Here is a 21,761-nt window from a genome sequence, read left to right on the forward strand (position 1 = left end):
GCATCGGGAACTATAAAAGTTGCAAACGCTTGATTTTGAAATTTCGGACCGGAAGTCGCCGTTCTACGTGTTACTGCGTGTCGCTTGACTACAGATGCGTTCAGGGGAAGAGGCTTGACAGCTTCAGCTGTGTCCGGGGTCCAAGCTTTCTTTCATCCAACGTTCAACCACGATGGCACAGGTGAGAGCCAGCAGTCGCCTTTAACGTTCCGCAGAGATGGAGGACGACCTGCTGTCGGAGGACGACGTCTGTAAGTAACGTACAGAATGAGGCAGCATCGACCTCCTTCAGCAGCAGTCAGATACTATAGTACGGTCAGATTTGATGCTTTAGTTTTATACGACGTTTAATTTGTCTTTTATACTCGGACAGTAGCGTTAGTTGAAGAATAATGTTTCTAAGCGTTTTTTCCAGCAATACTTAATTAATATTTATTTCTCTTGAGGTAAAACCCGTAATAGAATCATTTACGTAAGAGTGAGGAAATACTGATATGTTTCTTATAATTTGCATGTTTGAAGTGTGTTTTCTGTTTTCATGAAAGATACGCTAAGTGGAGCAATAAAGGAACTGCGTGAAGGACCAGGAAACATTAAAGGACTATTCCACTGGTTTTAACACTCTGTAGATGACAGGATTTGGCGGAAGCGTTCCAGAGCATCAAATCAATGACTTTACCCTCTGTGTTCTACCTGCTGCACCAATACTGAACTTGAAAACATTGTTTCCTGACAGTGCTGTGGTCAGAAAAAGAGTTCCATGATGCCGCAAGAAGGAACGACACAGGGAGAATGCAGGAACTAATCAAGAAGGGTGTGGATGTAAAGGCCAAAAATAAAGTAAGGTCACTGCTTTCATTCATGTTGTTTTTTATTTTTCACACCAGGAAATAGAGGCAGTAATGGTAATTAAGGCCACTTTCATTTGGAGTGCTCTGTGTTCTCTCTATGTGCAGTGGTAGATTGTTTGCACAAAAGCCTGAGTTTGAGGAGGGATCTATTTCAAGTGATTTGTGCAGAAACAGGAACTCAGGGGCAAGACGCTATTGTCTTGACTTGTCTGTTTCTTTTTTCCCAGAAATATCAGTGGTACTTGAACATGAGGCTATTACTGCTTATGTGCAGTCACTGATGCTCAGTTAGACAATTAGTCAAAGTAAGTCATCATTAGTGTAATAGAAAAATATGAGTTCACAACTTCCCTATGAACTGTATGATAAGAAGGACAGAGACATCGGCTGGTTTGACACACCATGCCCCATCATGGGACTCCATAGCTGCCACATGTTGGCATTTTCCCTGCACCTTTGGGTGGAGAATAGGTCACTCACTGTTGTTTGTGGGCCGAACGGCAGTGGGGAGGACCCGGCCTTCCCAGTTGGAGCTCTTTCCAGCACTGCCTCCAGAGACCCCATCGATCCCACTTCTCAGACTCCACGGGAAAGTCTATGTGTGAATGTACTGTAAAGTGTAAAGATTACTGTGTGTGTGTGTGTGTGTGTGTGTGTGTGTGTGTGTGTGTGTGTGTGTGTGTGTGTGTGTGTGTGTGTGTGTGTGTGTAGATAGACAGGACGGCGCTGCACTGGGCAGCGGGAGCAGGGAATGAACAGGCTCTACGTCTGCTACTGGACCATGACACTGAAGTAGATGAGAGGGATGTTGTACGTACACAACTTTCATTCCCCAATAAAAAAAATGGATATTGTAACTCTTTCAGAAATTTCTGCTTATATCATATAATAGATTGGTTATTTTAAAAGGTTTTTGAATAAATAAGATAAGATAATACTTTGGTCGACCCATCAATAAATATTAACCAGAAACTTTATTAGAAAGGTGAATGATAAGGCCAATACCTTCCATAATTTAAGTTTTTATTAATAATAAAATCACACCTCATCTCAGACTAACTTCTCATGTAATGTGTGATTTCCCAGTTTGGCATGAATGCTCTGCTGTTGGCATCGTGGTTCGGCCACCTAAAGATCCTGCAAATCCTGGTGTCCTACGGAGCAAAGATCAACTCTGAAAACAAGGTAGGAGCTGCCACTGCACTCTGCATACTTGTGTATGATGTGTTGGCTCATGTTTTCTGTTGCGTGTGTATTTTACTGTAGGAAGGTCTCAGCATGCTGCACTGCGCTGCCCAGCGAGGCCACATCACAGTATTGGAATTCATCATGGAAGACCTGGAAAACATCTGTCTGGACAGAGTTGACAAGGTCTGTGTGTGTCTGTCTGTGTGTGTGTGTGTGTGTGTGTGTGTGTGTGTGTGTGTGTGTGTGTGTGTGTGTGTGTGTGTAGTGCAGTATATTTTATGGACAGAACGTAACTAGTTGATTTTCTCTTTCTTTCTCTGAGCAGTCGGGGAAGACGGCCCTTCATCTGGCTGCTGAAAACGGACACTTTGAGGTGGTGGAGTTTCTGATTGGAATGGGCTGCACGCATGGTTTGAAGGACAAGGTAGTGACACAGAAGCAAGCAAACACTTCAGTGTGCGTCACAAAAATGAAACACAAACGTCTTTTCAAAGTGTAAACTCCTACAGTATGAAACTGGAGTTTTTGTTAGGTTGCCATGGCCACCGCGCCTTGGCTGAGCTACTGGGAGCTAGAATACATCCATCATTGCAGAGTTGTAAGACAGAACACAAACACCGTGAACTGGCACCTAAACTACAGTTAAACCCTGTGTAAAGTTGCTGAGCAGCACGTGGACCCGCTGCTTTGTGTGGCTAATGCTTCGACAAACAGCTGGTTCCAAATCTCATTTTCCAGTTTAACTAAAGCACACGGCAGCATGCAGTTTATAAGTGAGGTGTTGCTGTATCAATCACACTGGCTATGCCTTCTTCATGGGTCATGTGTGTCTTTTGTCCGGACCGCAGGATGAGAACACGGCCGCGCATCTGGCAGCGCAGCGTGGCTTCACGGAGCTCCTTCAGATGCTGCTGGAGACTGGAGTGGAGGTGGATGAGGTGAACAGGGTGAGTGCACTGGATCAGGCCTCCTTTGTGTTTAATTAGAGGAAGTGTGGAGCGCGTTTTGCCGCCTGTTTGCTTTTCCCACACAATGACTTTTCATTTTAAAGAAGCAGCTGTGTAAGCTGACAGTGCACGCTTCATATCAAGCACACAACTCATTTAGTTTTAGTTCGGGTGTTTGTGTGAGCGCTGCGTTTTTAATCTGATTCTGTGGGAAACGTTTCCTTTGATTTCAATGTCTCGCCTGCGTCTGCTGTTCTTCAGGAAGGTCTCACAGCGTTGCACCTGGCGGCCGATGGAGGTCACTGTGAGTGTGTCAAACAGCTGCTAGACTCTGGCTGTAATGTCAATGCGCAGACGAACGTATGGCTTGTTCACGATAAAACCGTAATTTGCAGCAAACGGCGAACGGCGAGCAGATGTTAAAACGTTTCCACTGCTCTGCAGAAGCAGGTGACCGCTCTTCATTACGCGGCCCAGCGCGGCTTCGACAGGACGGTCTCCTTGCTCCTTGACGCAGGAATCAGCATCAACGCAGTAGACAGTGTAAGTAATGTCTGTAAGGTGCTTGGTTTCCTGTTCAACCACACCACTATAATAAAAACCTGTAAAACTATGTTCAGCTTCAGGAGCTGCATTATTATGGTATTGCTTTGAAAAATAGATGCAAATGTGTTACTGTTACTGCTTTACATCACACTTATTTTATAAAAAAACATAAATACACAGGGGACTCTAAATGTGACAGATCAAACACCTCTGGTGCATTGGGGGTGCATCATTGTCTCATGAATCTCATGAACATGAATAATAAAGTTGACAATGAATCTCTGCTATTTTCTTTGGTGCAAATAAAGCTAAATATGTCAGAGGCCTCTACATTAAACACACGTCCTACTTCTGTCTTTTGGTTTCAAACAGCAACACAACACAGCGCTCCACTTATCTGTGTTCAACAATCACACTGAGGTGGTCCGGCAGCTTGTCAACGCCGACTGCGATCTGAACATCACCGATAAAGTGAGTCTTCACCTGCGCTTCCTTATGTGGTTGAAATGTGCGAGAAACGACAGAGTAACGTTACACAACAGACTTGTTCGCTGTGGCTCGCAGAGAAAGCAGACAGCTTTGCACATAGCAGCGGAGCATGGCTGGCAGGACCTGGCTGAGATGATGCTGATATCTGGTGTTAACCTCAATCTGACAGATAAGGTACCACACAAAACCAAACACAGTGCAGGGCTGCACGGATGCTACTCAACATCTGCTCAACTTAAAGCCTGCGCACAAAGAGTGACAGATCAGAGAAAATGTGATGGAAGCTGTGATCCCAACATTGTTACTGACTGTATTATATATACAGCAGGGTAAAACGTGTGTGGAGGTGGCGGCCAGAGGAAACCATGTGATTCTGGTTGATATGATCATCAAAGCAGATCGATTTTATAAATGGGAGAAGGTGAGTTTCTAAGTGAAGGTATTGTTGTATAATGTAAAACTTGAGAATAATAACTGCTCTCGTTTTGGCTTCAGGATCACATGGATGGTGGGCAGGATTCCTGGGTCAGACCTCTGAGCTTCAAGCAGGACCGCCAACCAGAGACGCAGCACATCCGCTCTGTCCTGTGGAGCCTGGCCACAAAGCATCTTTGCCGTGGGGAGTGGAAAATCCTGGCACAACACTGGGACTTCAGTGATGCGCATATACGAGCCATAGAACAACAGTGGACGGGTGAGCAGTGCTTAAGCACAAATCAGACCCGCACTATAGTCACTATCACCCCACTGGTGCATCCATCAGGGAGTTTCACCAGATTTCAAATAAATATCAATGTGGTGCAAGCCTTTCCTCCTGTTAAAGATAATGAGCGCTTGTGTTTCATCGGATTAGAACTATTGTTGATGTCTGGGACTTTGGTGAACAACGATCACAATATGTCATCACCAATTTATGAAGAAAACCTGGAAATTGTTAAATATTCCTGTGACACTGGGTGTGTGCTTTAATTGCTGTTTGTATATTTGTGCCTCAAACACATCCGTCTCTGAAGGAGTAGAACATTAAGACACGGTGGCTTATTGCACGAGACATTTTTGTCAAATGTGTCTGGGATAAAGAGCAAAGAACTGTCTGACAGCTCATTTCAGGCAACCTGGATGCCCGTGAATCGTCACTGACATAATTCTGAATGAAACGTGCAGGTATGAAAAGCTACAAAGAGCACGGCCACCGCATGCTGTTGATCTGGCTCCATGGAGTGGCGACTGTGGGGGAGAACCCAATCAAAGGCCTGTATGAGGGGCTGGTGGAGATCTCACGCACAGATTTGGCAGGTGATCCGTCCCGTCAGTGATATGAGTCAGTTATCTGTCGAAACACAAGACTGCATTTGTGCTGTATTTGTTCTGCTCTGTTTCCTACAGTAAATGATGCTGCCTGACAGTGTGTTTCCTCACATTTATTTCCAGAGTGTATCCGGCAGAAGGCCAACGCAGAGACCAGCTCTCCCAAGATGTGCTCTGCAATGTGATCCGCACGGAGTGAGGATGACGGCAACACAAGAAAAACCAAGGGTTCGGTTCACATCAGAGTCATACGTGGGTGTGATCTGTTTACACATTCACAATGAACTGTGATTGTTCACAAAGCATTAAGTTGTGACAAAGGTGGATATAAATGACCGATTTTCATTACTGATGCATTAGAAAACACCAGCTGCCAACACTTATATTGTGATGTACTGGTGTATTTGTGCTAACATAACATCTTGTACAATTGAGAGCTGTACTATATATATATATATATATATATATATATATATATATATATATATATATATATATATATATATATATATATATATATATATATATATATATATATGCAATATGCAAAAAAATTAGTGCAAGGAAGAGAGGCAAAGATAGTCCATTTTGCTCCAGCCATCCCACTCCCTGCACACTGCACAGTCCTTCAGCTATTAGTCATTATCTTCATTAGTTATAAATATTGTATTGTATATTTTAAGTTGGTCAAGTGTTCTCCACAGATGACTGATATTAACATGCCTGCTGATGCGTGTAGGACTTTGTTCACTTTGTTGTGTTTGATTTAAAATGGTGCTATATGAATAAACTTGGTTCAGCACTTTCACATCTGAACTGCACTGTAGATATCTGTGAGGGAATCAATCAACAACCACATATGGGCATTCAAAATTAAACCTACCAGCATCTCTGGTTTATGAACTGTTGTGCTCTGGTTTAGTGGCCTTAATGAAGTATTGTACTTTTAGAGTCTAACACAGTTATTCGTCAGTTTGATGACAGACGCTTCTCCATGAGAAACATAAGGAAACCAATCTGTTTAAAACCACCCTCCACATCAAATGAGGAGGTATATTTGTGCATGCTCAGCTGTTGATGTCACAAATTTAACTGTCACAAAGTTAAGGCATGGATTCAACTTGATGTTTTTGTCCACATGAAATGTGTGTGGATTATGGAGAAATGGTACAGTGTATTATGTTGTACCAATACACTGCATATACTGTACTTTATCTCATAAATACATATTTTAAATGATCACTACTGGTTTATGTGTTCTGCATGTTCAGAGTGTTGTTTTAATCTTGTTTATATTTTAAACATATTAATACGAAGTCATTAGTATGAATAATGAGTATGAGTATGAATAAATATGCCAACTTAAGAACAAGTGCCTATAGTCTTCTCCTACAAATCCATGTAAAAACGAACAAAAGAAAAGAATTGTTTCGTTTAACTGATTGGACACTGATGTCAGCATGAACACACTACCATGTTTGTAGTTTCACAGGAATTTGTTGGAATGTGGTTCGTAAATAAATAAATAAATAAATAAATAAATAAATAAATAAATAAATAAATAAATAAATAAATAAATAAATAAATAAATAAATAAATAAATAAATAAAGCTTTGTAAAATCTACCATTCACAAAGTTATAATCAAATTCAAGGTATACTTTTTTTAAGAGAAGCAATACATACGTACTACAACAAGGTGGCAGTGATGCACCACCAAATTGTTTGCCAACCGCCAGTAAAATGAAGAAGAAGCAGGAGGGGATGTAACTAGATGATAAGATAAAAGCACAAATTATGGTACAGGCATTTGTTATTTGCAGTGGAGCGATGAAAACGACACCAGTTTCATCTCCACAGGTGGATCATAGACAAAAAATTAATAGCATAGAAATTGTCAATAATGAAATGATACCAATAGTGCCTTATTCAAGGATACCTCCATGGTCATTGCAGGAAACAGGTGGATCAAACCTTCAAGTAGCTCCTTAATTAGTATTAAAATATGATAGCAAATGTAAAGCAAGAGATAGTAATAAATAGCATTTACGGGAAATTAGATAGAGTAGTTCAGTTTATTTAGGTGCCAGCTCATAAAGAGGGCACAGGGAAATTAAACTGCTGATACTTATGCATAGAAAGCAACAGGAAAAAATATTTTGACTTGAATGTTAAGTATAGTAAAGCTCAGAAGTAAGAGTTGAGTTAAGTTAAATGAAGAAATGGCAGGATGATTGGGACAAAGGAACTAGGGGTAGATTTTATTACAGCATTAAAATGAAGGCAGGAGGAAATAATTGGGTGTAGTGGAAATAGAATTAAGGATGACATTTGGGGCAGAATAAGATTTGGACATACTGCAAGTGATGGGAAAACATGAAATAGGACAGTGTGAATGTGGAGAGAATGAAACACTGGAGCATGTGGTTTATATTGTTCATTATACAGGCAACAAAGAAAGACTGTATTTTTTAATGCACAGACAACACAGGTTGAATTACAAGTTTTATTGACAATGGGTTGGGAAATAGTAGAAGTAGGCAATGTTTTGTTTTCTTGAGGAGACGGGGTTAAACCGAAAAATACAGTTTTTTTCCATTTCCAATCTTTTATCTGCCATTCCACAAACCAGCCCAGAAGGTGGCGCTAGTGAGCACGCAATGTAAACGTAATGTGCACGTAAACCTCCAATAAAAACAAGAAGAAGCAGAAGGAGGAAGTGACCTCAGCTCTGTGGATCTTGTAGCCAGTTTTATTTGTTGTTCAAACCCATTGTGTTTTGGGTGTGTGATTTATGGCTACAGGCAGCGCAGTAATATATGAAAATGAAAACGGAAACGGAGGTTTGTAGTACTTTAGTTTAAATGTTGTAGATAAACGAAAAAGCCGTTAATGTCACCGTGCAGTGCTAGCCAGTTAGCATTGTGTCTATGTAGCTAACATTGCTTACGATCACTGTAACCAAACAAAAGAAACTGTTCGTTTCAGGAAACAAGACTCAATGTCCCCTACACGGTTGTAAGAGGGTGTACACAGACACGAGTGCTCTGGAAAGCCACATTAAAGACCATGAAATCCCAGCCCAGTCTATTCCAGGTAAGCTCGTCTGGATCCTTACACCAAGCCTGGTCCGTTTCTCTAGTCCCAGAATACAGGACCGGAGCACCCCCAGAGTAGTTTTCACCTGAAGTTTGTATAGCCTTTATGCAATAGTACCGTTACCTGGTGTTCAATTAGTGTGTGTATGTAAACACTGAACATTTCATTTTTTTCTGGTCTTTTGTCTTACTTATGATTTCATGATTGAGGGCTGTTCATCACTGCATGTTCTGTGTTCAGGAAAAGTGATGCTTTGCTCCACTGTTGGCTGCAGAGGTTCCTTCCCCAACATTCAGAAACTAATGGAGCACATGAGGCATCATCACAAACCCAACATTTACTTCCTGTGAGTTCTGATTTTCTGAGGTTTATATTTGAGTCTCTGCACTGATACCTTAATGTTTAAGATCTTTCTTTCTTCAGGTGTGAGAGCTGTCGAACAAAGCTGCGTTCTTACCGTGGACTCCTTACTCACTTGCACACCTGCTCCAAGGTTTCTCGTGGAAAGCCTAAGTCCACAGAACCAACACACACGCAGCCTGCTTCTGTCCCCAACCCAAACCTGACCCCCACAGCTATGGGCCAAGATTCATCTCGTTTGGACGCTCAGTCATCATCCCAGATTGCAAACGCAGATGGCTCTAACTCTGCTGTTTTTCATCCAGGCTCTGCGCTGCCTTCCATCAGTACCCCCTTGTTGTCACACGCTGATACCGCTGCTCCTCAGCAACTTTCAGTTCCACAGCCCTCCCTCAAGAACGGCGTCTCTACTGTGCCTCCCTCTCTAAGCCTGGCTGCGCCAACATCAACTAGTGACGTCACTGATTCATATAATCAGCACCCTGAGCCTGTTCACCCTTCTCCAGTATCTGCTCCTCTTTCTCCCTCTGGGTCCTCAGCAGTCTGGAAGAGGAATCAAGGTTAGACTCACCTCATGATAAGCACATAGCTTGTAACCAGACATCAGAAAAGGCAGAAACTGTAAAGGTGTCAACTCAGTAGGGAAAATACTTAGTCCATACGGTATCACGTTAGTCCATGTCAGCCATGGCAAGTATTAGCAAACATAGACTTTAAAACACCACATTGTTATTGTGAGTTTCTTTGATCTTTTTTTTCTTTTTAATGCTGAACACTGTTCAATTATCAACATGGGAATCTCTCTCTTCATGCATTAGGTATGACTCACAGCAGGCGAATTCTTTGGGAACACACTAAAGGACGCTACACATGTGTGCAGTGTGGCCAAACTGCAACCAACCGCAAGGAAATGACCCAACACATCAGTCAACACAGTGGTAACAAAGCTGCAGAGGACACAAACAACTGACGTTGTCTTGTCAAGTTGATGTATAATAAAAACACGTTTTTTTTTTGTTATTCAAGATGAGCATTATAAACTTGATTCTGTGTATAACACTGACTCAATCTATGTATTAGTAATATTTATTTCCACAAAATGCTTTGTGTATATTGCTTTCAGTTTCACATGACTTCAAATACTACTGTTACAATGTAGTTTGTTATAGGTTTAGTGTCCTTTTAATGTGACTGTCTGGTACAAGAGGCTGTGAATCCACAAACTGTTCGGGGTTAATAATAGTAAAGTGTTGAAAAAGTAAATGCTGTTTTACTGTTGTCTGTAGTTCCTGCAGCAGGAAATTCAGTACCCCAAAAACATAATTAGTTGTGGCACAGCATTTGTTTTTGGTTCAGATTAATGGGCTGTATGTGACTGCATGTGGGGAGGAGATATATACCTTGGAACCTTTTCCTAACATCATACTATTTATTCAGGGTTCTTTTCTGATAGCTTTTGCACAATTTCACAATTCTGCATCAAACACTAACAAGTGGTCAAAAAAGCTGTTTTTATTTCAGTCAGTTTTGATCAGAGTACCAGAGACTTTGGACAGCTCAATCTCCCTTCCATGCCTCTGTAATTCCACACATGCTCCTGGAGAGCAACCAGTGCCTCTGTCTTGTCATTAGCATTGTGCACCAGCCCATCAGTGAGCTTTACCATTATTAATACATCAAGACAAAACCACATACAAGGTCCCATTTGGTCGTTAACGTGTAAATTAAACATTACCACATGCAGACTGAAATTCATTCCATCAATGACGGGCTGAAATTGGGGAGGGGGGGGTCATTGTCAACAGTAAATCTATATTAAAAACATGGAGGGGAGGGGGCACTTGCACTGTCATAACGTTGTGCACATAGGTTGTTGACAGCATGAAGCATCCAGATTAATTTTTGCACACGTGAGTTTAACAGGAAGAATCACAAAGTCTCTGCAGTATTATCTGGACAGTGTCAATCAAAACCTTCTGAAATCAAAGCCAACTGTCCAACCCCAAGATCAGGCAATGATTTTCATAATGTTACCATAGTTATGTTCAGCTCAGTTCTCCACAGCCTTTAAAAAAACCTCTTCTGGTCAACTGCGTACATTTTTCCTGCTGGGAGCTTCCGGAAAAATAAACTGTTGCCTCTGCTCATGTTGCCCTGTAAAGGAGACAGACAAGCATTGAATGGGGGCTGATAACAGAACCAGATCTCATTTTCAGTAGAAACCAGGATCATCTTAAATATAGTTGTATATCTCAGACAACATGACCAGACTACACTAATACTAGAGACTGGATATTTGCGTTGATGCTTAAAGATCTTTATTTATATTGCAAAGCTTTTCTTAATATTCTTTTTTTAAAGTAATAGTATCACATACTACTTGTCAAAGAGCCCTATTATAGACAGTATCCTAGATGACCATCTATTTTCAAGTGAACTGACAAAAATCCTATCTTTGGTTCTTATAAATAAGGCACAAAGCTGTGTTGTAGACGCATGTAGTTTTACAATACAATGTGTTTACCTCTCTGCTTAGGTGACTCCAGCAGTCCATCCAGGTGGGGTATACTGATGCATAGGGAGGCAGGCCTCCAGCAAGCCTGGGGGACAGTCAGAATATGGTTGTCATTGATGAAACATATAGTACAATAGAAGTAGAGTAAAGTAACCAGCCAACTTACCCACAGTTATTGACTGCCATGAGGTTTGACACCAAGACAAAAGGGTAGGTAAGCATACTGGCAAAGAACTGAAGAGATGAGGAAGATTAGAAGCATGATCTAACATTAAGCTACAAATAGGCACTTGATGTATAGCTGAGATTTAACACATACCCCTGTCACAGCCTGAGAGCAGTTCTTAATTTCTCCTGTATGACTCATCTGTAAAGAGAGGCACAGAAAAACAATGTGTCAGTCTGGACAATCTGTGCAAACCCTTAGTTAGACCTGTCATTTACCAATTTATTAAATTGCCATATTAAACCACATCCAGCCACTTCGCTCATATGCAGCATATATTTGCAGTCAGCAACTACATTTGTACATTAAATAAAAATTTTACATTTTACCAGATTTTACCCAGAATCTGAGACACAGAATCCTTAAATGGACAGAGTGCTGTCTGAAATGTGGCATACCGAGTCATCAATGGCGTATGTATTGATGAGGTGTGCAAGCAGATTACAAATCCACAGGGAAAAGACATCACCAAGGAGACGAGGAATCAAACCACTGGAAAAAAAAGAATTACGATCAAAACATCAATCTTGTGTATGACATCACAGGGCTGTAAAAAATACCACAAGTTAAAACTTTAACATTTACAGATATAAATTTTAAACAGGGAGTTAGTGGGAACTGTGATTTTGGTACCTAAACTATTCACCAAGCAAAAAATGTAATAAATCGCACAAAAGACAGACACACTTACGCAAAGAAGCCCAGTATACCATCTTCTCTGTAGACCGTGACAATGGAGTCAAACACCCCACTGAAAACACAAGAAAAGTTTGGGTTTCATAACATTATGCTTTCCAGAGGGTCTGCTCCATTGAAATCTGTTTGAATCAGTTAAACCTTACCTGTATTTTGTTTCTCTGCCAATAAACTGCACCATACACCGCAAGGTAATCACTAGGGGGAAAAAAGGGTGTGGGAAAAATATTGAATATGCTGCCATAGGAAAATCAAAGATCAAATCAGCTGCAATAACTGATGACTCACCATGAAAAGGATGTGTGACGATGGTGGCACATGAACGAGCTATCATCTCTTTGGTCGTCTGTGGAGAAACGAGAAGACTTGTGTATTACACTACACGTCATGATGCATGTATGCTTTTCCACCTTTATTGTTTTACCAAAGTAAAAGCTAATATACAAACTCAACTGAACATAGAACATTTCATTTTAAACTGTCTTTTGGGACCAGAAAATTACAGCAATACAGTTAACATAACTTAGAAACCATAGGCACCATGTTCTCTACACTGAAGAGCCTTCTGGAACTTCTGGAATAGTACATGTTCTATTGTGAATACAATGAGTTTATGTAAGATTGTATTTGGTATTGGAAAAATATCGCATGTTTTCAATTATGATACAAACCAAGCATTTGATAAAGGCTCTATTTAAATGCAATCATGATATTCTCACCAGAATTGTGTCTATTTGTTTGTGTTGTGGGCAGCAAATATTTTTACATAGCAAACATTTCTTACCTCATTAACGACATGCTGTAGAGAGCCTTCTGTTGCCTTTTGCTGACAACCCACTACCTGCATGACAGACAGACCATTTTATGTTCTTCTTTGAACATAGACAATGCCATGTTACAGAAAAGGGTACGCAACAGAAGGTCGTAGTCTGAGCTGAACCAACTGTTAGTCACCACAGGTCAGGGTAGTGAAGTTCTGGACAACAGAACATTATGGACCATTGTGACACCACAAACTGGGACATTCCCTGCAGCCCACATGGGGAGGACATGGACAATCTTGCACACTGTATCATTGACTACATAAACGTCTGAGAAGAAGAGAGCTTTCCTCGCCGGGGACAGAGAGGAGCTAAACAATGTTCCGCGGGAACTGAAATGCATGTTCAGTGTGCAAGGACAGCTACAGAAAGAAGCTAGAGAAGCACATGGAACAGAAGAAAATCCATGATGTGTGGAGAGGATTGAAACATTTCTGACCATGAAATGGGATAGTCAGCAGGGGCCTCATGTACAAAGGCTACTTACATACAAAAACATGGCATAAGTACTTCTACCAAACGTTCAAATGTATCAATAACTACATGACTGTAAAAATGTGCACAGATCTATGGTAGCTGCCTGGTTTGCTTAAGTACTTCTACAGCTATTGGTCCATTGGGGAAACTTTTAATCACGTGAAAACTATTAGTTTAAAAAAAAAAAAGCGCGAAACATTTAATACAGATACGTGGCTGCAATTATGAGAGGATATAAAAACGACACGAAAGACAGGTCTATAACAACGGTTCAAGTCCTGTTAGAGGATCTGTTAGGTCCTGTTCTTGGATCACGACACAGAGAGAAGCTGCACAGCCAGCTCACATCCAGCTGCTGACCCACAGGGGCTGTGTGGGAGGCAATCATCTGTATATCAAGGTCCCATGCAATGGCTGATCAGGCAAATATTAAAGTGCAATATGTAGCAAGCATTTACCTAATGTAATTGGAGCCATTGATTGGACACATGCATGGTCCATTTATTTTAACAAACAGCGTAGTTGGGAACAGATCTGAAGCTGGTACCAGATCTGTGGCTTCTCTGTTAGTAAATAATTTAAAGGCCCTAATATTAATCGTGATTCTTACTGACTTTGTGGCAATGAGGAAATCTGGTGTGATTAAATATCCCAAACACCTAACTAACAGGAGTTAGTGATCGACTTCAGATGTAAGTTTTCAGGGCCCAGTCTTTCAGACTGTGGACACCATTAAATGGAAAAAAATACTGCGTGTTTGATGAGTCAGGATAGTAAGTAAGTCACAGTTGTCCTCATAAAAAGTATGTTTTCTTTTTTCCTCTCTTTCAGCACATTATTCCCTCAGAAGGGCTAAAGGAAAAAGTGTGTCAGTCTTAACTCAGCAGGTAATTCATTCATAGACTGGGGCCAAAACAAAAAGACAACACTGTGCTGGAACTCAGGAATAAATAAGTATGTGATCTGCAGAAGATTAGAACTCGCCAAGAATGCTCAAATATTACTTTTACCAAAATAGAGAGATCAAAAACATTTTTTCACTTTTATGTGGACTGGCCTTGAGCCTAACATTGTAGTCAGTCACTTTACAAACAGAATCAAAGAATGAATTATGTCTCTTATCTAAACAGTGACAAATATTCAAATCAAAACAGAAAACACCTCTTACCTGAGGTACGTCTTTTTCCTGACATTTCTGTAAGAAAGTAGATTTTGACAATAGGATTATACACTACTGAAGTAGTACACCACGTAAGACTCCAGCTTCATCCGTGTACAGTACAACCATATCTCCTATACTGGCAACAGGTGGAATTTCATTAGCCATTAAATATTGTACAAATATTGGAATATAACTTTCTTATGAAATACAAGAGGAATGCTGATCAGCCCAGCTTTTAGGTGGGAAAAATTCAGCACTTTGGTTTGGGTCTCTGTTTTATATCAATCGATGATCCAAGCTATTAGAGACTTGCCAGGCATTATTAATAGATAATATAAACAAAGCTGTACAATATTTATACCATCACATTAACAACAAGGAAGCAGTACTCCATGCCCTCTTCAGAATGCACAACAAAACTTGGCTTTACAGTGTTTAAGGAAATTATTTTAGGACAATAAACACACAAAAAACACTGCATAAGTCAACATACTTGTACAACTCTGCTGTGCACAACAGTCCCGATGGTGCCGGCACAGAGGCGAGGGACAAGTCCTTTGAACAGACCCACTTTTCCATCTATTTTGACAATATGTTTTGCTGAAACATACATGAAACATACAACAGAAATTTAAAAAAAAAAAAAAACCTAAAGTGGTACACTTTAAAATACAAAGTCAGCATAGCCATGTTGAATTTCTGTGTTTCTTAACATGATGATGTACAAGAGGCATCATTTTAGAAAAAAAAATACTACTTATCTTTAAGTTACACTTGAACAAAAAGGCATTTTCTACATTATTCGTACCTTCTCAATAATCAATAGATAAGTCTTTATTGGCTATTACAGCAATCAAACCTTTCCTGTTTCCACTGGTATTTCTGCCCATTTATCTTTGGCAATGAGCTTCAAAATTTTCCAACAATGACGGCTCTTGTACATCGTCTTATCTTTTGAGAAAAGTATGTGTCATTTCTGGCCACGGGAAAGTGCTGGTTCAATAGAAGTCACCCCGTAACAACAATTTGCAAGGCTATGAATAATTTCAGGATGACGGTACAGTATGTGCATGACAGGTTCAACCGCTTAAATGGGGAGTGTGTGTAAACAACAAAAACTTGGTATAAAAGTAATTACTATCTATTATATATTATTGAGCCTGAGGAATATAGACAATAGAGCGTGCATATAACGTCTGTATAAAAGGGGGGAAAAAGACTCACCATAAGCAAACAGTCCGGGCAGCTGGTAGACCTGTCTGCCAAACAGGTTCCTGCCCAGAGTGGGAGGCAGAGGCTCGTGACCCACCTATCGAGACAAAACAACGGCGAGTGATCAGCTACAGCACGTGAACGCGCCACGCGCTGACTGCACCTTCCGTTATCTTATCAAACTGTGGCTCGCCCACATTTCCTGCAAGTCAACTTGTTGCTATTATCGCCTCAGTCTCATGGACACGCTGTCAGTTCAAATATTTTACTTCATACAAATGCTTAGACGTATGCCGCTCGTTTAGTGTTTAATCTTTGGACGCAGGGGTTATGTTCGTTAGAGCACGTTAGCGCTAAAGCTAGACGAGGATTGGTAAATTAACACTGACTTCAGCTTGTTGGCAACGGCTAGTGTTAGCTACTTTAGTAGGCTAAAGGGCACCGCTATCCCGGTCAATAAACAGCTCGAGCTCCGTGCTCGCATAATATTTATGAATGACACAGCATTGTCCTTAGACGTTAAGCCAAGATAATAACACGACGAGCATAAGCTTAGAGAATCAGCCGCAATGAAAGTAACGTAACTACGAGAAGCCACCGTGTTAGCGACCAGACACGTTAGCTCACTGCGGTCAAGTGAGCCGTCGTTCGTTCATCCGTCGTTCAGCCAGCCGCGCTTCAGAAACGTCTTGCGCCCGTATTACGCGCTTTACAGCAGAGAACAAAACACGCTCGTCGCGACTTCCTCTTTTCATAGCGACACGTCTGGTCTGTTCAAAATATTGAAAAATACGAAACAAAATATTGCATATATAGAAAAACTGTCGCCTAATGAAGATCTGTATACTTTTACTGTAAAATTAAGCATTTATTATTATTTAAAACTACCATGTCATACTGTGAAACTTTTATAATTAATAACTTAACTTTGGTGCATAGTTCCAGGCTCAGACCACTTTCCCCTTGTTCTACTAGAGGTGTACTATTACCCCACAAAGATTTGTGTATTTTTACTGTATAGTTTTGGATTTATTAGTATTCAAAACTACCAGTTCATACTGTAATACAGTCAACTTTGATCATTAATAACTTGACTTTGGTGCATAGTTCCAGGCTCAGACCACTTTCCCCTTGTTCTACTAGAAGTGTACTATCACCACACAAAGATTCATGTATTTTTACTGTATAGTTTATGATTTATTAGTATTCAAATCTACCATGTCATACTGTAACTGTATGGGCCGTATAGTCAACTTTAATCGTTAATAACTAGACTTTGGTGCATAGTTCCAGGCCCAGACCACTTTCCCCTTGTTCTACTAGATGTGTACTATCATCACACAAAGATTCGTGTATTTTTACTGTATAGTTTATGATTTATTAGTACTTGAAAGTACTATGTCATACTGTAATACAGTCAACTTTGATCATTAATAACTTGACTTTGGTGCATAGTTCCAGGCCCAGACCACTTTCCCCTTGTTCTACTAGATGTGTACTATCACCCCACAAAAATTCATGTATTTTTACTGTATAGTTTATGATTTATTAGTACTTGAAAGTACTATGTCATACTGTAATACAGTCAACTTTGATCATTAATAACTTGACTTTGGTGCATAGTTCCAGGCCCAGACCACTTTCCCCTTGTTCTACTAGATGTGTACTATTACCCCACAAAAATTCATGTATTTTTACTGTATAGTTTAGGATTTAGCAGTACTTGAAAGTACTATGTCATACTGTAATACAGTCAACTTTGATCATTAATAACTTGACTTTGGTGCATAGTTCCAGGCTCAGACCACTTTCCCCTTGTTCTACTAGATGTGTACTATTACCCCACAAAGATCTGTATATTTTTACTGTATAGTTTATGATTTATTAGTACTTGAAAGTACTATGTCATACTGTAACTGTATGGGCCGTATAGTCAACTTTAATCGTTAATAACTTGACTTTGGTGCATAGTTCCAGGCCCAGACCACTTTCCCCTTGTTCTACTAGATGTGTACTATCACCCCACAAAGATTCGTGTATTTTTACTGTATAGTTTTGGATTTATTAGTATTCAAAACTACCATGTCATACTGTAACTGTATGGGCCGTATAGTCAACTTTAATCGTTAATAACTAGACTTAGGTGCATAGTTCCAGGCCCAGACCACTTTCCCCTTGTTCTACTAGAGGTGTACTATTACCCCACAAAGATTCGTGTATTTTTACTGTATAGTTTTGGATTTATTAGTATTCAAAACTTCCAGGTCATACTGTAATACTCTATGGGCCTTATATTCAACTATGATGATGAATAACTTGACTTTAGTGCATAATGCCAGGCCCAGATTATGTCACTTTTCATAAAAAAACTGAGTGAGGCTAAGCACACACACATTAAATCCTTTTATTACCATCTGTTAGGACTCCAAAGTGTGACTTTTAATATTGAAACTAAATGTTTAATGTTTAATATAAAGTCATGGAACAGTCAAAAACTGAATATTTATGTGTGAAACATACATTAACGTGGTGGAGGAGTTTGTGTGCCTGAATGACCCCGGGAGCTATGTTGTTGGGGGCTAAATGCCCCTGGTAGGGTCTCCCAAGGCAAACAGGTCCTGGGCTGGGCTGAACTGGAGGAAGTGTCCGGAGAGAGGGAATTTTGGAGTTTGCTTAGACTGTTGCCCCCGCGACCCGCCCCAAGAAAAAGCGGTTGAAAATGGATGGATACTGAAATCGTTATTTGTTCTCATTAAACCATTTCCCATGTCTGGAGTTTGTTTTATCAAAGTTATTGCCGTCTCTGTTCTTACACATTGTAATATCTAGTTTTGAACACTAAAATGTAAATACAAAATGTATATAACCAAATATTCAGGATTACAATTAATGCAATTATTCTCTCTTCACAATACAGACTTAAAACAATAAAAAAGAAAGTTACACACTACACTGTTTGTAGTGCAGTACTTATTGGTTTTATGCTTGACTGTAAGGGCCATATTTCGGCATAACATGGTACTACTAAAATCCTAAACTATACAGTAAAAGTACACAGATCTTTGTGTGGTGATAGTACATCTCTAGTAGATCAGGGGGAATGTGGTCTGAGCCTGGAACTATGCACCAAAGTCAAGTTATTGATTATCAAAGTTGACTGTATTACAGTATGACATAGTACTTTCAAGTACTAATAAATCATAAACTATACAGTAAAAATACATGAATCTTTGTGTGATGATAGTACACATCTAGTAGAACAAGGGGAAAGTGGTCTGAGCCTGGAACTATGCACCAAAGTCTAGTTATTAACGATTAAAGTTGACTATACGGCCCATACAGTTACAGTATGACATGGTAGTTTTGAATACTAATAAATCATAAACTATACAGTAAAAATACACGAATCTTTGTGGGGTGATAGTACACATCTAGTAGAACAAGGGGAAAGTGGTCTGGGCCTGGAACTATGCACCAAAGTCAAGTTATTGATTATCAAAGTTGACTGTATTACAGTATGACATAGTACTTTCAAGTACTAATAAATCATAAACTATACAGTAAAAATACATGAATTTTTGTGGGGTGATAGTACACATCTAGTAGAACAAGGGGAAAGTGGTCTGGGCCTGGAACTATGCACCAAAGTCAAGTTATTGATTATCAAAGTTGACTGTATTACAGTATGACATAGTACTTTCAAGTACTAATAAATCATAAACTATACAGTAAAAATACACAAATCTTTGTGGGGTAATAGTACACCTCTAGTAGAACAAGGGGAAAGTGGTCTGGGCCTGGAACTATGCACCAAAGTCTAGTTATTAACGATTAAAGTTGACTATACGGCCCATACAGTTACAGTATGACATAGTACTTTCAAGTACTAATAAATCATAAACTATACAGTAAAAATATACAGATCTTTGTGGTGTAATAGTACACATCTAGTAGAACAAGGGGAAAGTGGTCTGAGCCTGGAACTATGCACCAAAGTCAAGTTATTAATGATCAAAGTTGACTGTATTACAGTATGACATAGTACTTTCAAGTACTAATAAATCATAAACTATACAGTAAAAATACACGAATCTTTGTGTGATGATAGTACACATCTAGTAGAACAAGGGGAAAGTGGTCTGGGCCTGGAACTATGCACCAAAGTCAAGTTATTAATGATCAAAGTTGACTGTATTACAGTATGACATAGTACTTTCAAGTACTAATAAATCATAAACTATACAGTAAAAATACACGAATCTTTGTGTGATGATAGTACACATCTAGTAGAACAAGGGGAAAGTGGTCTGGGCCTGGAACTATGCACCAAAGTCTAGTTATTAACGATTAAAGTTGACTATATGGCCCATACAGTTACAGTATGACATGGTAGATTTGAATACTAATAAATCATAAACTATACAGTAAAAATACATGAATCTTTGTGTGGTGATAGTACACTTCTAGTAGAACAAGGGGAAAGTGGTCTGAGCCTGGAACTATGCACCAAAGTCAAGTTATTAATGATCAAAGTTGACTGTATTACAGTATGAACTGGTAGTTTTGAATACTAATAAATCCAAAACTATACAGTAAAAATACACAAATCTTTGTGGGGTAATAGTACACCTCTAGTAGAACAAGGGGAAAGTGGTCTGGGCCTGGAACTATGCACCAAAGTCAAGTTATTAATTATAAAAGTTTCACAGTATGACATGGTAGTTTTAAATAATAATAAATGCTTAATTTTACAGTAAAAGTATACAGATCTTCATTAGGCGACAGTTTTTCTATATATGCAATATTTTGTTTCGTATTTTTCAATATTTTGAACAGACCAGACGTGTCGCTATGAAAAGAGGAAGTCGCGACGAGCGTGTTTTGTTCTCTGCTGTAAAGCGCGTAATACGGGCGCAAGACGTTTCTGAAGCGCGGCTGGCTGAACGACGGATGAACAAACGACGGCTCACTTGACCGCAGTGTTAGCTCGCCCCTGACCTTTCACCGTGAAACAGGTCAGCAAAGCCGCTGCGAGTGGGACTTCCAGGAAAGATGACTAAAAATATCTTTACCACTTCATCAAAATTGTTTAAAAAAAATAAAAATCAAAAACACTGCGCGAGAAGGGTGTGACAGCTGATGTTGGCTTTAAGTAACTGACGTTGACAGTTAGCCCTTATCTCCAGCAAGTAAACATACAGCAACATACCGCGGGCAATAGAGAACGTCTTTATTGCTATATACCTATTATGATGGGAACATGTCCGCGTATAATGTGCACAAATTAACCAAGTAGTGGTAAAAAATAAAGGGACGAACCACTTCCGCTTACTAGAGCATTTTGGAAACAGAAGGTCATACGGACAGTAGACGATGCTATAATTTAGTTGATGTGACTGCAGAGCGTTGCTTCTATGTGAATTATAAGTTGGCTGAAATAAAGAGTTTAAGACACGTATTCACGAAATGTCTTTGTTAATGTCTAAACGCAACAGGTATTTATTGCAAACGAAAGCAACGTTAAGCTGTGTTTATTCCAACGCAGTTTGGCAGCCACCGCTGGCTATGAGCTAGTGAAGGGTGGACTTAGCAAAAAGCTAAATGACAGCAGTTCCCAAACCAGCATCGTCTAAACAGCGCCTGCATGTGCACTTACTTGGATCAGAACTTTGATGTACATCAAAGGGTGGGAGAGGACTGTGAGCCCTGAGCCCAGCAACACTTGACCACACGTGTCCGCCATTTTTGAAGAAACAGGGAAGACAGGAAGTGCTTCTCCTTTTTTCTTGCGTCCAAAGGGCAGATGGCAGATTATAACGTTGGCGCCACCTAGTGTTCGCTACTTGACAAGGAGGCTTCATACGT

General features: G+C 39.9%; 3 protein-coding genes across 6 annotated transcripts; 2 read left to right on the forward strand and 1 right to left on the reverse strand.

Moving 5' to 3' along the window:
• Nucleotides 1-73: 73 nt before the first annotated feature.
• Nucleotides 74-6,571, forward strand: ankdd1a (ankyrin repeat and death domain containing 1A). Of its 4 annotated transcripts, none has more exons than XM_029145129.3 (15): nt 74-251; nt 737-840; nt 1,563-1,661; nt 1,938-2,036; nt 2,118-2,222; nt 2,365-2,463; nt 2,888-2,986; nt 3,248-3,346; nt 3,431-3,529; nt 3,905-4,003; nt 4,097-4,195; nt 4,347-4,442; nt 4,517-4,715; nt 5,186-5,313; nt 5,453-6,571. In XM_029145129.3, exons 1-15 carry the CDS (start codon nt 218-220, stop codon nt 5,618-5,620), a joined length of 1,626 nt encoding a protein of 541 aa, XP_029000962.1. In that variant the 5' UTR covers nt 74-217; the 3' UTR covers nt 5,621-6,571. The 4 variants fall into 4 exon arrangements, with proteins under 4 accessions (XP_029000962.1, XP_029000963.1, XP_029000964.1 ...); XM_029145131.3 differs by having other exon boundaries at nt 75-251; nt 5,186-5,317; XM_029145130.3 differs by lacking the exon at nt 3,248-3,346.
• A 1,441-nt stretch (nt 6,572-8,012) lies between these two features.
• On the forward strand, nt 8,013-10,050 carry znf414 (zinc finger protein 414). Its single transcript, XM_029144804.3, has 5 exons — nt 8,013-8,171; nt 8,317-8,424; nt 8,668-8,773; nt 8,851-9,347; nt 9,606-10,050. The coding sequence occupies exons 1-5, from the start codon at nt 8,123-8,125 to the stop codon at nt 9,755-9,757; spliced, it is 912 nt and encodes a 303-aa protein (XP_029000637.1). The 5' UTR covers nt 8,013-8,122; the 3' UTR covers nt 9,758-10,050.
• Nucleotides 10,051-10,281: 231 nt separating this feature from the next.
• mtch2 (mitochondrial carrier homolog 2) lies at nt 10,282-21,709 on the reverse strand. Its single transcript, XM_029144806.3, has 13 exons — nt 21,553-21,709; nt 15,909-15,993; nt 15,178-15,284; nt 14,691-14,717; nt 13,009-13,065; nt 12,513-12,570; nt 12,371-12,422; nt 12,220-12,279; nt 11,927-12,020; nt 11,622-11,669; nt 11,469-11,536; nt 11,312-11,387; nt 10,282-10,941 (listed from the first exon to the last, which is right to left on the reverse strand). Exons 1-13 carry the CDS (start codon nt 21,637-21,639, stop codon nt 10,855-10,857), a joined length of 906 nt encoding a protein of 301 aa, XP_029000639.1. The 5' UTR covers nt 21,640-21,709; the 3' UTR covers nt 10,282-10,854.
• Between the last annotated feature and the right edge of the window lie 52 nt (nt 21,710-21,761).

The sequence above is a fragment of the Betta splendens genome, chromosome 3 (genome assembly GCF_900634795.4).
Source record: "Betta splendens chromosome 3, fBetSpl5.4, whole genome shotgun sequence".
Classification (NCBI taxonomy): Eukaryota; Metazoa; Chordata; class Actinopteri; order Anabantiformes; family Osphronemidae; genus Betta; species Betta splendens.

Excerpts from the sequence above, each read along its gene's own strand:
- znf414 (XM_029144804.3), top strand. The coding sequence starts at position 8,123 with ATGGCTACAGGCAGCGCAGTAATATATGAAAATGAAAACGGAAACGGA. Across the intron at positions 8,774-8,850 it reads AAACCCAACATTTACTTCCT|GTGTGAGAGCTGTCGAACAA; the intron begins GTGAGTTCTGAT and ends TTCTTTCTTCAG. Across the intron at positions 9,348-9,605 it reads AGTCTGGAAGAGGAATCAAG|GTATGACTCACAGCAGGCGA; the intron begins GTTAGACTCACC and ends TTCATGCATTAG.
- ankdd1a (XM_029145129.3), top strand. The coding sequence starts at position 218 with ATGGAGGACGACCTGCTGTCGGAGGACGACGTCT. Across the intron at positions 3,530-3,904 it reads GCATCAACGCAGTAGACAGT|CAACACAACACAGCGCTCCA; the intron begins GTAAGTAATGTC and ends GGTTTCAAACAG. Across the intron at positions 4,196-4,346 it reads ACCTCAATCTGACAGATAAG|CAGGGTAAAACGTGTGTGGA; the intron begins GTACCACACAAA and ends TTATATATACAG.
- mtch2 (XM_029144806.3), bottom strand. The coding sequence starts at position 21,639 with ATGGCGGACACGTGTGGTCAAGTGTTGCTGGGCTCAGGGCTCACAGTC. Across the intron at positions 12,571-13,008 it reads TACAGCATGTCGTTAATGAG|ACGACCAAAGAGATGATAGC; the intron begins GTAAGAAATGTT and ends GTTTCTCCACAG. Across the intron at positions 11,670-11,926 it reads CATACGCCATTGATGACTCG|ATGAGTCATACAGGAGAAAT; the intron begins GTATGCCACATT and ends CTCTCTTTACAG.